The sequence below is a fragment of the Camelina sativa genome, chromosome 17 (assembly GCF_030686135.1).
Source record: "Camelina sativa cultivar CO46 ecotype springtype chromosome 17, ASM3068613v1".
Taxonomy (NCBI): domain Eukaryota; kingdom Viridiplantae; phylum Streptophyta; class Magnoliopsida; order Brassicales; family Brassicaceae; genus Camelina; species Camelina sativa.
The window spans coordinates 22,010,329-22,026,587 of record NC_141896.1 but is presented as its reverse complement, the minus strand read 5'-3'; the positions used below and the strand labels follow the sequence as shown (position 1 = coordinate 22,026,587).

Genomic DNA, 16,259 nt, shown 5'->3' with positions numbered 1-16,259 from the left:
TAGACATACAAATTATGGATAAGAAGTTAAGAACCACCTATTTCTAAGTTCTCTTATACATGCATTATTACAAGCTACGTGTGTGTAACTTATTTTTGTTTTTTTCGTTGCATCTTGTTGTGGGACTGTGGCCTGTGGGTGTAGTTTGATAATGTATTAAATAATTGATTTCAATTGAATAGACCAACTTTAGAAAAGCTCACATACAATATCAGTAAAATCAAATAATATTATCAAAAGAAAATCCTAATTAAGTGATTTGAAAGAACTATCACTATGTATACAAACAAATAAACAAATAAAAAAAGAACAAAATCGTCATGAGGTTTTAAAACAAAGAGAATTGGGAAAAAGAGTGTTTGGGTTGGGTTTAAAAATACCTGATCCATTGGGCCATTGAAAGACCTCTTTGTGTTACATAAACAAGAAATGAAAGACCATTGTTTCCTGAGGTCGTAGTCATATCAATCTAATTCACCTAGATTAAGACACTGACTATAGACAAACATCATATGGTTATCAAAAATATATATATATATATATATATACATTTAATGTTTGAAATCTATAGTTGAAAACATATGATGGTGATAAAACACATGGGTTGTATAAGTGATGTGAACACATTTGAGTAAAGATGGTGTGGAGGGTTTTATTAGTGGTTGGGAGAAAGTGGTTAGAGAGACTAGAGCGATGTGTTTAAATTTTGGTATGCGACTGGGATGGCTCTTACTCTTATGGTCCAAACAAGGCTCCTCCAAGGCTCCAACTCCACAAGAAGGGATGGGAATTCTTTTTGCGTCTACAAAAAGAAAACGTCAGCTAGAGAGGCAAATCCATTAATTCAAGTCCGATGGAGATGTTGTCGAGCTTCTAAGATTCATCCGTTTGACATTTCAGGTTACCAACTGTGACATGTTGAAGGAAACGTAACAAACAACTTGTTGCTTTATCTTTGATCATAGTCTTTCCAAGGTTTTTGCTTCAAACCACGTCTTCCACCATGCTAAAAACATGCTCCATAATATTTAGAGAGGAATATATTGGGAAATCTTGGTTGAATCTCACACTATTATTGAATGACAACCATTGTTGTTTCAGTTTTTTTTGGTTTTAAATTTCAATGTATCATCCTGTATTTAAAGTTTTTTTTTTTTTTTTTTTTTTTAATTTCTTGTTATTTTAAAATCTAGCTAGGAAAACTAGTTTTCAGAAACTAAACTTTAAAAAGCTAAAAATCCTAAAATTAAGCCAAAAATATCAATATTTTTTTTAATGTGGCTATACATATTGATATTTAAAAAAAAAAATCAAAAAAAAAAATCTCAATATATTCAAAGCCACAATAAAATTTTTGATTTAACATACTTCATAGGTCATTCATTCTCGTTATTCCTTTTCTAATTAAAACAAAGCTATAACAAAAATGGAGAAAAAGTTAAATATTCTAAAGTTGGCATAAAAAAAAAATTAAAAAAGTGAATAGCGTAGTCCAAACGCATATAAATTATAAAAAAATCTCTTCTCGATAAGAATTATTCCAATATAAATCCTCCCAAAAAAAAAAAAAACGATTTATTCCAAATCCTTCAAAACTATATCCCAAAAATTTATATTTATACAATATATATAAATCCAAAGACGCAAAAATATTGAAGGAAGAAAAAAAAAAAGAAAAAAAAGATGCAGATCTTCGTCAAAACCTTAACCGGGAAAACCATAACCCTAGAGGTCGAGAGCAGCGACACCATCGACAATGTCAAAGCCAAGATCCAGGTTAATCTCTTCCTCCCTCTTCGATTTCCACATCCTCTTAGTGTTTTGGACTCTCGAATTCTCGATTTTAGCTGGATAATCTTAGGTTTTCTCTTCTCCGAATCTTAGGTTATCTGAGATTGTTGAGCAGATCTAAGTTACGAATTGGAAGATTAGGTTATGGTGTTGTTCTAATTTGGATGTGAATTTTTGTTGTTGTTGATTATAAAAACAGGACAAAGAGGGGATACCACCTGATCAACAGAGGTTGATCTTTGCTGGTAAACAGCTTGAAGATGGTCGAACGTTAGCTGACTACAACATCCAGAAAGAGTCGACTCTTCACTTGGTGTTGAGGCTTAGGGGTGGTACTATGATTAAGGTCAAGACTCTTACTGGTAAAGAGATTGAGATTGATATCGAACCTACCGATACTATTGATCGTATCAAGGAACGTGTTGAGGAGAAAGAAGGCATCCCTCCTGTTCAACAAAGGTATTATTAGGTTTTTAGTTTCAAAGTTTTGAGTTCTCCAGCTCTTTGTAGCTCTTATGTTTGTTCTTGTCTCGGTTGTGATATAGTTGAGAGGTGTTCTTTGTTTAGTACTGATTCTATATACTCTTTGCCTGTCTAGGATGTTACATATAAGTTTGGTTGTAACTTTGTATTTTGGTTGGATGCTTATAAGAAGATGTTATGGATTTTTTTTTGTGCAGGCTGATCTATGCTGGAAAACAGTTGGCTGATGACAAAACGGCGAAAGACTATGCGATTGAAGGAGGCTCTGTTCTTCATCTGGTTCTTGCTCTTAGGGGTGGTCTTGGTCTTCTCTGAGAAGTAATCTCTTTTGAAGATACCTTTTTTCTTTTATGTTTTAGTTTCTCGTAATGGCTTGTTAGATTTGGATATGGTGCTGATAAAGACTAATTGCTGTTTTTAGTGGGTTTGGATTAGATTGCCAATAATCTGTTCAGTATCGAATCACTACTTATTTTTGGATTTAGCTCTTTATGATGAATATCTTTTTTTATTTCAAGAAAGAGGCTCGTAGGTCGTTAGATAAACAACTAGATATGCGATCGGACCAGACCGATTTAGATTGCTGGTTGCTTGTGTTATGTTGTATAACGAGTCCCTTGGTAATACAACAAAGTAGTAACATATTTTAGCAAAAACTATTAACGAAATTTAATTTACAACGAATTTGATTAGTGGTTACAAATCCTGTGAATGTCCACACCACGAGTAACATCAGTTGCAAGTTAACTTATACTTTAATTTCCCGAGTAACATCAGTAACTTAATTTTGTAGTAGTTACGTTTTGTGTTTATCTTTTATAAATAGGGATGATTCCTTTTTTGCACATAGTGTTTTACATTCCTCACATCTCATCTTATATCAATGATCCCGAGTTTGATTCTATAATACATTCATAACGCGACTAGCACATGACGGGACCTTCCATCCCACATTCCCACATTCCCACATGCACCTGTAACAGTTACTTTCTTTATGCTCTTTTATTTGCTATATGTATTGTATAATTATTAATCTTCCTCTTCCTTGACCATGCTCTCAAGCATGTTTGTGACCTCTGCGACTGCCGTCCGTGAACGTGTTCACAATTATCTTTAAAAGATGCCACATTCACTTCATAGAATGGAGTCCCCCATTATATGTGATTTATGATTTTTTTCATTTTGAGATTGTTATTTTCTTCCCAACAAAGAGACACAAGCTAGCTCTATTTTTTTTTTTTCAAAAAACCTTGATAAATGCATGATTGTTTGAGTTGCTTACAATTTTTTTTCAAAATATTAGGAGTTAATTTTGTGTCTCTTTGTTAAGGAGGAAAATAAACAATGTGTTGATCAAGTGATCAACCTTTATAGAACATATTTAATGGGAGGAAAGAAAGGACTTTTTATTGAGTTTGTCAAGGATTGGTAAGATTACAGTAAAATCACTAAATGTCGATCGGCCGGTTACAAAATTGTATACTCACTCACTAATACAACTGAACGGCTCACTTTCCTGTGGTGGTGACCTGTTTCACTAATGTGTCGATTAACTATGGCTGATCTCCACCGAGACCTCATCAACTCTAGCATATAAATATTTGTTGGCCCAAGAATGAGTTTTCGATGGTGGATAGCAATGAGTTTTCGATGGTGGATACCATCAGCTTAAACTCGGGAACCAAACTAGCGTGTGGTACACGCCGTTAAAACCCGGCTGTATAGTGAAAGAAGGAATATTTCTATCATCCACCATCGAAAACTCATTCTTGGGACAACAAATATTTCTATGCTAGAGTTGATGAGGCCTCACTGGAGATCAGCCATAGTTAATCGACACATTAGTGAAATGCGTCACCACCTCAAGAAAGTAAGCCATCAGTTCGACGCCGCACTGATCGGCAAGATGCTTAAGGCCAACCACGTTGCGAATAGTATGAACCGAAAGTTGTGTAACCGCAGTCCGACTAGGTTTGACTGACTAGGCATGTGCTCAATATCACGATTATTTTATTCTGGTACACCGTTTCTCATAATTCGGCGTTGACTAGGTTTGACCGGCATTGACAATAAAAATAATATTAGAAACAAAAATAATTAATTGTTTTATTGAATCATTTATGGCTAAAAAAACATATTTCTATCCAATATAAAGATATATTATATATAATTGATTCATTTGATCTTATAATAGTTAGTTTTTTAAAAAAATTTCAAAACTTCTATAAAACTGAAAATAAAAATCATTAACAGTTTGTTAAGATATTGAAACTTAACCAAAACCGGAAAATTCATGTTACAATAAAAAAATATGGAAATTACTTATTAAGTTATTATACATTATTAACCAAATAACAACAACTTTTTCTTCAATTTATTTAAATACAAAAAAAAATATTCATTATTTGAACTTGTTAGAATCAAACCCAAATTATATCAAAATCATTAGAAATACTGAAATAAAAGTCATTTACTCATACATATATGGTAAAATAAAAGTTTTAATATCTGAAAATTTTATTATTGATTTTTAATTTATTTATAGTTAAGTTTTGCAATTGAAGAAAAAACTATTATAAGATTGATTGCATTAACAAATATAAAATGTATCTTTATAATGAATAAATATATTTTGTTAATTATTAAAAGGCCATAAATTATTCTATAAAACAGTTTTATTTTCTTGTTTCTAATACTATAATAAAAGAAAATAAAATAAAATTTTGTTGGTCAACATCGGTCAATGGCAGTGAAACCTGGTCAATGCTAGATTCTGACAAACGGTGTACCGAAATAAAATTATTGTGATTTTAAGCCATGTCATCATATAGTTGGTATATGTGACCATGCAATACATTTACTTGGTGTAGTTTGCAATATATTTTTAAAGTTGGGATGTGTGACCATGTATTCAGCTATATTATGTGTCGCGGACCATCTTTTTTCCAAGAAAAACAACACTGAGAGGTGTGACGCTTTGGTTTCCACCCCGTGAAGGTGGAAAAACCTAAAACGACGTTTTGAGATGAGCTGAGCGAAGTATCCAAATTAGCTTGTCGGCTCGGGTCAAAGCCGATCTCAACGAACTAAAGGGGGGACGATTGTTGGATATGGGTTTTACCCCACCTAAACAGGCTCCCACTCATCCCATCTTGCAAATAGTCAACATGGTTTCTAGAAGGGTTGACCAACCAAATTAAGCGAGTTGGACCGACAGCACGCCTAGAAGGCCCGTTAGTGCGCTCGGCCATTAGAAAATGACCCGTATACAAACGACCACAACCAAAGCAATGAAGCGGTACCACATCGATTCCGAGATAAGGAGGTGATACGTCCCATCAGCTATAAATAGAGAGGTCCCCGAGCAAGCAGATAAGAAGGAGTGAACTGGAGTATAAGTCAGGAGATTATCTGATTCTAAATACTAAGTGCTTAAGTTGTATTAGTGAGTATACATTTTTGTAACCGGCTGATCGGCATTTAGTGACATCATTGTAACCTTACCAATCCTTGACAAACTCAATAAAAAGTCTTTCGTTTGTCCCATTTAGTATTTGTTTTATAAAGGTGATCACTTGATCAACAATTAATTGTTGGATATAGGTTTCACCCCACTTTAATAGACCCTCACTCAGCCCATCTAGCAAATAGTCAATGGGGTTTCTATAAGGGTTGACCGACCAAATAAAGCGAGTTGGACCGACAACACGCCTAGAAGGCTCGTTAGGGAGCTCGGCCCATTTAGACAATGACCGGAATACAAACGACTGTCACCAAAGCAATAAAGCGGTACTACATCGATCCCGAGATAAGAAGGTGATACTTCCTATCAGCTATAAATAGGGAGGGCCCCGAGCAAGCGAGAAGAAGGAGTGAACTGGAGTAGGAATCATGAGATTATCTGATTCTAATTCTAAGTGCTTAAGTTGTATTAGTGTGTATACAGTTTTGTAACCAGTCGATCGACATTTAGTGACATTATTGTAACCTTACCATACCAATCATTGTCAAACTCAATAAAAAGTCCTTTGTTTCGTCCCATTTAATATTTGTTCTATAAAGGTCGATCACTTGATCTAACACTTGGCGCCTAACCAAATTTCAGATGTTTCGTCCAAATGGGTCTTGGGTTCAAGTGATCACTTGATCAATAATTGATAGCTCTTAACTTTGTGGTCGTGGTTCGAACTCCACGGTGGACGCTAATTGTTAATTGTTTTTTATAAATAACACTACAGAGAGTTAATATATTAATTTTTTAATTGTATTAATCTAAATATAAATAAATATTAAATGTGGCATTATGATGTGTCAATCTTTGTTCTTTGTATAGTTCTCTTAAACTATACTCCTTCTGTTTCATATTAAGTGTCATTTTAGGCTGAAAATTTTGTTACAAAATAAGTGTCATTTTGTATTTCCAATATAAATGTTTGGTAAATTTTCTAATTTTATCCCTACCAATTTAATATATTAACCAATAGAAAAAATATATAATATATTAATAAAGGGTAAAATAGAAAATTTAATAATTTTCTTAATCGGTGTGAAAAATCTTAAAATGACAGTTAAATATGAAATAGAGGGAGTAATTTATAGGATGATCCTAAGTTGATTATCTAATAATATCACAACATAATAAAGCATGTATTTACTTGGGATTTATTTTGTTAATCTTAAGTTCAAAGCTGCTCATGAATAATCCTTTCCTTTTCAGTGAAAGAAAATTAATCGTACAAATTACAAAATTAAACAAAACACTATAGAAGAAAGGGAGAAAACATATTATAGGGACCACAAAAAAATGACCGTTGAGATCTAAACGTTAAGCTTTACAAGACATAAACGTTGCGGACAGAATCAGATCCTTCCAGAGCTTCCCACATATAAATACATCTAGAAGAAGTAGAATCAAAGCAATACCAAGAGTTCAAGAGACAAAAACAATCAGAAAACAAAAAGATTTGTAGCTAAGATCTCAAGATGGGTTTGGTGGTGATCATATCTCTTCCTCTAATTTTCTTTTGTCTTCTTCTTGGATTCGGCTGCTACTTCCTAGGAAAATCTCGCGGCCGGCGTGAGATCCGTACAAATCCACAAGTGTATGGAGCTCCTGCTCCACCTCCAGGTGCAATAGCCGCATCCTCCTCTCCGCCGTTGTCTCCTCATCACGCCAAGCCCGACAACTCTCACAACGTCTGATACTTTTCTCTCTTATTGTTCGTCTCTATTGCTTTTTGTTGGATCCAATGTGAATTGCTGTAATCTTTGTTTCTGTAATTTGTGTATTTTTCCTTTATCTCTTTGATTGATGTAAATAATAAAGAAAGCCTAGTATGGTTGTTCCTTATAATTTGTTTGAACATGAATTTTATAAGAAACCTTTCAATTTCTCTATGAGAACTTCATGTTTTTACAGTTCACTGGTTAACCTGACTTGTGATATGTTTACCAGAAAAAAGAAAAATAAACATGAATTGTGATAATGTGATTTCGAATTCTGGAAGTAGAAGAAGAAGGTTATGCAGATTTCTTAATATGTTTTACTTGTAACATGGAATTGACTTAGAACCAGAGATATTGTGGTAGGAAATTTTGAAACATCTTGAAGAGAAAGATTGTGGGAATTGCTTTTTGTAATTAGAATTGGTTGATGTAAGTGTGCTAAGGATTCTAGTACTCTAAGAAGGATTGTGTTATAGATTGAATTGTTTATATCTGTATCTGAGTAATTTTCTTCAATAAGTGTGAAGTGGATAATCAAAGCTAACAAGTACAGAAAGATAAAGTTAGGTTGTCTTCAGTCTAAAAGCAGCTGAGCCTTGTCTAGAAGTGACTGGTGTCACTAGAGAGGATGTTCAGAAGCGTTTTCTCTTCATTGGTGAAGGTCTCTGGTTTTACCATTAAGCAGAAACCGGTATGTAAATCTTGAGATAATTGCTTTCAAGTTTCATAGTAACGAGTTTGGTAAAGATTGAGATGAAAACATCTGCACTGAGAAGTAGGTCTCTAAGTTACTGAGAGAATAACTCCTTAGTTATAACTACTTAGTTAGTGCACCAGTACTAAGTTAGAAGTGATAGCTCTCATTTTTGAGAGAATAGAGAAAATTCAGACTAAATAATGTTGGGTCTACCGCAAGGCAGAACCCTCCAAAAATAGGCGTATGCCACTTAAGCGTGGAGAGCACACGGTATTCTTTAGTAAAAGGCGAAAGAATAGTTCGCTTTGTGCTCACCACATGGCTGCGTGATTTGATAATGAGGAGAGTGTAGTGCATTTATATTGACGTTTCAACTGTCAAACTCTTTTAGTCTCCGATGTGGGATACCTGAATCTCCATTCTTGTTAAAAGGCTTTTGTGGGTATTAAAGGCCCAATCTTTATTTACTACTAGTCTGAATTCAACCTATTTTTTCGTTTTCTTTTCTTTTGGTACATTAAAAATAAAATAACTATAGTAATTGAAAAATACTTTCAGTCTTTAATTTTGGTCCTTCATTTTTACAAACGTGTATAGAATTTACCCCATAAAAGTTAAAGGATGAACTATATGACTAGCTCATCGGATTTTATGGTTGTCCAATTACACCTTCAAGTTTGCAGTGTGAATGTAAATCAGAAGTTCTCATTCAGAACTATAATTAAACACTACACATCTTTTTTTTGTTTCATCTACATTATTTATGTATTTGTATTTGTATTTGATATTATATGTATCTAGGGATGTTAAAATGGATAAACCCACCCCATTTAAACCCATCTCATTTAATCCCACCCCATTTAAATATAAACCCATTTAAACCCATATATATTTGAAACCCAATTAACCATACCCAATTAAACATACATGACCCCATTTAACCTATTGAACCCATATATAATTTTGGTGAAAATATATTATTATGTAATTTGGTGCCTTTGTAATTTTGGCGGGAAAAAATGTTTTTGTGAAAATATTTTTAATTAAAAAAAAACTCAGATTTTTCAGTTTTGGTGAGAAAATACGGTTTTGGCGGGAAAACACGGTTTTGGGAAAAAACATTTTGATAAAAAAACAATTTTGTTTTTAGACAGAAAACATGTTTTTGCGGTTTTGGCGAGAAAACACGGTTTTCCCGCCAAAACCGCAAAACGTGTTTCCTGCCAAAACGTGTTTTCCCGCCAAAACCGCAAAAATGTGTTTTCCTGCCAAAACTGCAAAAACGTGTTTTCCCGCCAAAACTGCAAAAACGTGTTTCCCGCCAAAACCGCAAAAACGTGTTTCCCTCCAAAACCGCAAAAACGTGTTTTCCCGCTAAAACCGCAAAAACGTGTTTTCCCGCTAAAACCGCAAAAATGTGTTTTCCCACCAAAACCATGTTTTCTCGCCAAAACCGCAAAAACACGTTTTTGCAATTTTGGCGGGAAAACACGTTTTTGCAGTTTTGGCAGGAAAACACGTTTTTGCGGTTTTGGCGGGAAAACACGTTTTGACAGGAAACACATTTTGCGGTTTTGGCGGGAAAACACGTTTTGCGGTTTTGGCGGGAAAATACGTTTTGTGGTTTTGCGGGAAAACACGTTTTTGCGATTTTGGCGGGAAAACACGTTTTGCGGTTTTGGCGGGAAAACACGTTTTGCGGTTTTGGCGAAAAAACACGTTTTTGGCGGGAAAACACGTTTTTGCGGTTTGGTAGAAAAACGCATTTTTATGAATTTTGCGGAAAAACACAGTTTTGAAAAAAATATAATTTTCTGTTTTTGATGAGAAAATGTGATTTTACAATTTTGGCAAAAAAAAATATTTATATGATAAATATATAATAAAAATATCAACATAAATGAGTTTAAATGGGTACCTATTTATTTATGATAAAACCCATATAATTAATAGGACTAATTGGGGAAACTCATTTAATCCCATTTAATTTTTTCCCATAAATGGGTATAAATGGGCTCATTTTAGTTCAACATACCCATTTATTAAATGGGTTTGCTGACCCATATTAACATCCCTATATGTATCTAATTGTTGAATAATATATTTATATGTCCTGATAGGTATAATATATATTGAAAATAAAGATAAGTCGTGTCGTGTGTAGTCCACATATCTTGATCTTGAAGATCAAATGACAAAATTACACAAATCCGCGGCAAAATCTCTTATCCAGTGACATGTTACTTTCCAACCAATAAAATCACGCCATATCATCACCACAAAACCACTTCTCTTATCTTCCTCTTCATCCACTAATCTCTTTCTAAGAATCCAAATCTCATCTCTCTGCTTCCCACACAACCCCATAAGTCCTCTCTCCACACTTCCCCCTAAACTCAAGAACAAACCCCTCCTAGTAGTATCCGAAAGAACCCGAAAGCGCAGATGTCGCTCACGATCCCGACGAATCTCGTTCTCAACCCGAGATCTAACAAATCTCTCACTCAATCCGTACCTAAATCCTCCGCAAGATTCGTCTGCTCCGATGACAAATCGACACCACAATCCATGAAAGCCTTCTCCGCGGCCGTCGCCCTCTCTTCCATCCTCCTCTCAGCTCCCATGCCAGCTGTTGCTGACATCTCTGGTCTGACTCCTTGCAAGGACTCGAAACAGTTCGCTAAGAGGGAGAAGCAACAGGTCAAGAAGCTTGAATCTTCTCTCAAGCTTTACGCTCCTGAGAGTGCTCCTGCTCTTGCTCTCAACGCTCAGATCGAGAAAACCAAACGCAGGTTCGTCGTACTCTTTCTTGAAACAGAGCTTTTTTTAATTTCCTCTGTTCTTGTTTCTAGTGTTAGTTAGTATGAAACTGTTTGGATTGTTTTGGAAGAATCTGATAGCTAAAGAGAAATGTTTTGGTTTGGTTAGGTTCGACAACTACGGGAAGTACGGACTGTTGTGCGGGTCAGATGGTTTACCGCATTTGATAGTGAACGGAGACCAGAGGCATTGGGGAGAGTTCATTACTCCAGGGATTCTGTTCCTTTACATTGCAGGATGGATCGGGTGGGTTGGAAGAAGCTACTTGAGAGCTATTAGTGGCGAGAAGAAACCAGCGATGAAAGAGATCATCATCGATGTTCCTTTGGCTAGTCGGATCGTCTTCCGTGGTTTCATTTGGCCCGTTGCTGCCTACAGAGAGTTCATCAATGGCGATCTCATTGCTAAGGATGTTTAAGAGAACTTTTGCTTTCTGCTTTTGTTTACTCTTATCTCTCTAATCTCTCTTATGTTTTCTTTTCCATTGTAACTATTGAAAAAACAATGCATTGTCGAAAACTATTGATATTTGGATTGCCGCATTTAGAATGAACCATGGTTAAAAAAATCTTTGCTTCTATGAAGCTCACCGTAAATTTCATTTCACCAATTGTCATAACTCATAAGTACATCTTCAACTTTGGTTTATCGAAGTTGGCAAGAGGCCATAGTCGTATTGGTAGTTTGGTACATGAGTCTTTGATCAGGCAAAGACTCGTGTGAAGAGTATTATGTATTGATGTGAGATTCTATCAGGCAAAAAAGAACAAATGGGTCATAAGCTTAGGTAATACATTCAGGCCCATACTTACTTGGAAATACGAAAAGCATATCAGTGACTTACATGAAGGTGATGCGCGTGGAGTACATGTGCCGTAGAAATTAGCCGATTTTTTCGTCGTCTAATTAAGAAGATAGTGCTAAGAGCTACAAGCTAATAGAACATATATAATCAAGTACAGAGCATGACTTAACAAGATTACCAAATAGAACATATATGATCTATGATCCTAATAGGTCATTTACATGATCAATTGGAACAAAAGAACTTTAAAAAACTATTCTCCATCGAGATCAAAATTTCTCAAAAACCCTAACAAATTCAAGTTGAATCCTGTATGAGATGATCACTAAATTTTAAAGGGATTCATTCAAGATCAGACATCGAAACCATAAACAAACAAGAAAATAGAACGCAGAATCATATCAATCCTATTCGAGAACGAAGCAAACAAGACGGATCAAACGAAATCTTGGGAGAATTATTAATCAATTTAAACAAGGGAAAGAACAACACAAACAGAAAAGATCAATCTATGGTTCTCAAGAACCCTAATCCCTTTATATAATCACCTTCTGCTTCAATTCGCCTCCGATACCATCTCCATGACGATTCAAATCGCCTCCCCTACCCCTGCAGTCGCCTCCGATAAGATCTCCGCCGCTTCAAATCGCCTCCGACCCAACAATCCACTGATTCTTTAACCTCCGATTCATGCAGAACTTCCTTTGTCGGATCGAGAATTTGATCGCGACACAACGAGAGAAAGAAAGAAAGAGAGAAAGAGAGAAACCAAAAAAATTAATCACGACACAAAATTTTTTTTTTGCCTTCTCTATTATTCTCTCGTCCAACCAAAGAGAGACACGCAGCATCTCTTACACCCGAAGAGATTCTACTATATAAGAGGATCTCTTCAGTTTTTTATTTCTTTCTGATTTATTTTTTCTCCAAAAAATACTTAAAACCCCACTAACAACCCCTAATATACCACCGATAAACATGGTCTAAGTGCCAAGGAGCGCAGACTAAGTGTTAAGTGGTGCGAAGTGCTAAGTGGTAAGTGGTAAGTGGTAAGTGGTAAGTGGTAAGTGGTAAATGCTAAGGTGTTAAATGCTAAGCTAGACTTAGCCAGCATGTATTAAACACGACCATTAAACGATCAATATGTCCATATACACACTGACACACATTGTGAGCTGTGAGCTCTGTAGAAACTAGGTTTCCACAATGAATTTGTTTATGGAGGGAAACAAATTCAATAGAGCTATCTCTCTGGAAAATAGATCTAAGCCTTGAAATTAGAGGTAAAGAAGAAGAACTCGAAAGAACTAGGGTTTGTTGCAAAGAGCAAAAAGAGAACTCAGTTATTGTATTAGATTCTGAATGATTTACAATGGAGAAGTCTCCCTTATTTATACATGTTCAGAGATCTCATAATATATTAACTTTCCTTAACAGACGAAGTGAAATATGGAAAACTGCCCTATTGCTTGAGTCGGCCGCCGCACCGAAGTGGATGTCGGTTCCTTCTTCTCCAAGACTATTCTTTATGCGAACTGATTCCCGAAAACCTAATCGATCCCTTAACCGGATTCCCGGTTAGATAATCAATTAACATTTCTGGTTTAGCTCGGTATGATGGGGGTGCTAAATCCTGCACCAACAATTAGTCCCCCCCAGTTCAGTATATTCGAGATTTAATTCGAATATTTTGAACTATGGAAAGAAAATATCCGATCTAATCCATAAAGTTTTAATTGATTTTATTCAGATATCCGAATCATCTCACCGCATTCTGTCCAGGCGACACGTGTCGTTTCCGTCACATCCGCTAGCTCGGAATTCGAAGAGTCGCGCAGGTCATCATTACTTTTTCGTAGGGTTGCCGCCCATTCGGCTCTATAAATACGCTTCTACTCTCCTCATTTCTTATTTTTCGCCAACAGCGACAGGTAATCTGCTCCGATCTCTCTTCCGTTTTATTTCGTTATTTTTCTTCCACACTCTCCGAACTCAAGATATGGCGAGCACCTCGGAACCTGCCTCTTCGCCAGAAAGCGAACAATTAATTCGTCGTACTTCCCGACGAAGAATGCTCAACCCTTATCACTCCGCGCAGATCGGGGAATCAAGTAGATTGGCCTCCGAAGTCCCGCGAAATTTGGTCCGCTGTACAGCAGGAGCCTCTTCTTCGTAGGTGGGCCCAACCTTGCCGTCATCAGTTCGTCAAGAGGAGGAAGATCGGTTCGTACCTTTAGGATTTTCGATCGAGGATATTGACCCTTTGTTTGACCACGCAGGACGGATTGGAGGCGAAAAGAGTGTGAGTTCGACCACAACTGTGAACGAAATGCTAAATTCGTGTGGCTTGTTCAATAGCAACGTCACAATTCTGATTCCTCGAGACGACCAACGCCCCTGGAGCCCCCCGGAAGGGTATGGATGCTTGTATGAGGGTTACTTTACCGAGTGTCGCCTCCTATTCCCAATCCCGGAGTTGATTTCAATTTATGCTCAAAGACGGATGATAGCGATCTCGCAGTTCGTACCCGGAGCTATTTGTAACTTCATGGCTGCCTTGACCGTGGCAGCCGAAGTCGGAGTCGAGTTTAAAGTTCAAGCTTTCGAACAGCTATCAAATTTCAAGCTCTCGAAGAGTCCGAATCGCTGGGAAGTGAACATGAGACCGGCTCATAATTTCCTCGTCGGCAAACGAGTGAATAAATTCAAGAAGTATATGAATCAATACTTCTTCGTCCGCGTCGACCAGTATTCATTTGCTAACCCGTTGGGTTTTTACCGGAGAGTGTGGAATGAAAATCCTGGTAGATTTACATTTCTATTATTTTAATTGACTTCGGCACTGATGACCAGTTTTAATTTTTTCGTGTCTCTGCTTCCAGATCGTCCGTTCTGTGCAACGCGCCTAGCTCCGAACTATATTCTTGTTAGAGACGCTTTGTTAACCGGGAACAATCGTCGGTGGGACTTTATTACCCGTATCCGTGTCGAAACAGCAATGGGCAAAGCTAGAACGAATTTTCCAAGTTTCGCCAGTTCGCTAGGACGACCTGCCGGATGCCGTGTCATGGAATCAAAAGATGTTCAGATCGTTCGCCGAGAAACTCAAGCTGCCATTGAGGCCGAGATCGGTCCATCCCAGGGTTTAACCAAAGTAGATCCTACCCCAGATCAGACCGTCACCGACCCTACTCAGGCTCCCGGAGAAGATATCGAGCCATCAAATGTTGCAGAGGAAGAAAACCTTCCTTTGGCGTTAGAGAACGCCGATCCACCGAACCAAGAACAAGACGTTCCCCAGCTTGAAGCTGGATCTAGAAGGAGGAAGAGGAAAACGAACAAAGACAAACAAATCAATGTCGAGCCAGCCACCGATGCTCATCCGTTACCGAGCCGCAAACGTTCAGCCGATGAAGCCGGACTGGAGTCCGCCGATCGATTTCGCCTTGAAAGAAAAGATGACAAGACGAATCACTTCGCCTATAATTACTTCGGCAATTATCCCTTGGTGACCAATCGCGAGGCTTCAGGCGAACTTTCCGGGCTCTGAAGATTTCCAACCGAATTCTTCCGTCAGCTGACGAACTGGAATTCAAGCAAGCATTCCTTGACGTCGCTGAATCGCACTTAATGGTTCGTCTTACTATCAACTCTTATTAAAGTTTCATTTGTCCAATTACGCTTCAGACTGACGCATATTCGTTGGATCCGCAGACTGCCGCCAAGATGAATACGCTGGTTCAAAAATACGATAGGCGGGTCAAAACCAGCAAGGGGTCCGATCTCGAACTCGAAAAGGTGAAAGAGTGCGCAAAAGAGATCCAAGCCGCTAGCAGGGCGAAGGATGAGAGGATTAAGGAACTCGAGGCGCTTATTGCAGAAAAAGATGGCATCATTGCCAATACCGATCTGAAGGTTAACGAACTGAACTCCCGAGCGCTTACTCTGGAGGAAGAGAAAGCCGACCTGCAAGAGGCATGCGAAGGGCTGAAAGTTCAGCTCAAATTCGAAGTTAAGAGACTTCAGAAAGATCGTTGGGATAAGGTGGAGTGGACAGCGAAGAAAGCGCAAAACCGATTAGACAAGGTCAAGGCCTCTCTAGTTGAACAGGCGAAAGTTCGCCCTCTAGAAGACCTGCTGAACGAAGCCACCGGAGTACAGGGAGCTGTACGATATCTGATTGAGAATGGGGCCGTCATTCCTGAGGAGCGAATAAAGGAGATCGACGAGAAAAAGGCCGAAGCCGAGGAGACTGTCACTGCGATCAATGTCCTTGAGCTGAATGAAAATGACCTTACCATGTCCCCGGACCAGCTCGGTTATGGATTTCCTCCCCCAGCGACCGATGAAACGATGGTTCCAGAGTCCGTTGAGCATCCCTTCGGCTCAAACGCCGGGAGTTTTCAAGCAGATCTATCCGGTGACGTGAACGTTTAA

At 37.5% G+C, this 16,259-nt stretch overlaps 4 protein-coding genes and 1 non-coding gene across 5 annotated transcripts; 4 read left to right on the top strand and 1 right to left on the bottom strand.

The window, feature by feature from the left end:
- The first annotated feature begins 1,066 nt into the window (after positions 1 to 1,066).
- Positions 1,067 to 2,795, top strand: LOC104757792 (ubiquitin-NEDD8-like protein RUB2). The gene is made up of 3 exons (XM_010480582.2): positions 1,067 to 1,776; positions 1,991 to 2,250; positions 2,472 to 2,795. Exons 1-3 carry the CDS (start codon positions 1,684 to 1,686, stop codon positions 2,587 to 2,589), a joined length of 471 nt encoding a protein of 156 aa, XP_010478884.1. The 5' UTR covers positions 1,067 to 1,683; the 3' UTR covers positions 2,590 to 2,795.
- Positions 2,796 to 7,178: 4,383 nt separating this feature from the next.
- LOC109130048 (uncharacterized) lies at positions 7,179 to 7,671 on the top strand. Its single transcript, XM_019239261.2, has one exon. It carries the CDS (start codon positions 7,258 to 7,260, stop codon positions 7,474 to 7,476), a length of 219 nt encoding a protein of 72 aa, XP_019094806.1. The 5' UTR covers positions 7,179 to 7,257; the 3' UTR covers positions 7,477 to 7,671.
- A 733-nt stretch (positions 7,672 to 8,404) lies between these two features.
- LOC147924175 (U5 spliceosomal RNA) lies at positions 8,405 to 8,521 on the bottom strand. The gene has a single exon (XR_015588003.1). It is a non-coding gene; the product is annotated as a U5 spliceosomal RNA (small nuclear RNA).
- Positions 8,522 to 10,303: 1,782 nt separating this feature from the next.
- On the top strand, positions 10,304 to 11,729 carry LOC104757790 (photosystem I reaction center subunit III, chloroplastic). Its single transcript, XM_010480581.2, has 2 exons — positions 10,304 to 10,989; positions 11,126 to 11,729. The coding sequence occupies exons 1-2, from the start codon at positions 10,643 to 10,645 to the stop codon at positions 11,433 to 11,435; spliced, it is 657 nt and encodes a 218-aa protein (XP_010478883.1). The 5' UTR covers positions 10,304 to 10,642; the 3' UTR covers positions 11,436 to 11,729.
- A 2,422-nt stretch (positions 11,730 to 14,151) lies between these two features.
- LOC147924174 (meiosis-specific protein ASY2-like) lies at positions 14,152 to 16,259 on the top strand. Its single transcript, XM_087496652.1, has 4 exons — positions 14,152 to 14,626; positions 14,705 to 15,316; positions 15,400 to 15,455; positions 15,510 to 16,259. Exons 1-4 carry the CDS (start codon positions 14,152 to 14,154, stop codon positions 16,257 to 16,259), a joined length of 1,893 nt encoding a protein of 630 aa, XP_087352778.1.

Excerpts from the sequence above, each read along its gene's own strand:
- LOC104757792 (XM_010480582.2), top strand. The coding sequence starts at position 1,684 with ATGCAGATCTTCGTCAAAACCTTAACCGGGAAAACCATAACCCTAGAG. Across the intron at positions 1,777-1,990 it reads ATGTCAAAGCCAAGATCCAG|GACAAAGAGGGGATACCACC; the intron begins GTTAATCTCTTC and ends TTATAAAAACAG. Across the intron at positions 2,251-2,471 it reads ATCCCTCCTGTTCAACAAAG|GCTGATCTATGCTGGAAAAC; the intron begins GTATTATTAGGT and ends TTTTTTGTGCAG.
- LOC109130048 (XM_019239261.2), top strand. The coding sequence starts at position 7,258 with ATGGGTTTGGTGGTGATCATATCTCTTCCTCTAATTTTCTTTTGTCTT.
- LOC104757790 (XM_010480581.2), top strand. The coding sequence starts at position 10,643 with ATGTCGCTCACGATCCCGACGAATCTCGTTCTCAACCCGAGATCTAAC. Across the intron at positions 10,990-11,125 it reads ATCGAGAAAACCAAACGCAG|GTTCGACAACTACGGGAAGT; the intron begins GTTCGTCGTACT and ends TGGTTTGGTTAG.
- LOC147924174 (XM_087496652.1), top strand. The coding sequence starts at position 14,152 with ATGCTAAATTCGTGTGGCTTGTTCAATAGCAACGTCACAATTCTGATT. Across the intron at positions 14,627-14,704 it reads AGTGTGGAATGAAAATCCTG|ATCGTCCGTTCTGTGCAACG; the intron begins GTAGATTTACAT and ends CTCTGCTTCCAG. Across the intron at positions 15,317-15,399 it reads CTTCGCCTATAATTACTTCG|CTGACGAACTGGAATTCAAG; the intron begins GCAATTATCCCT and ends TTCTTCCGTCAG.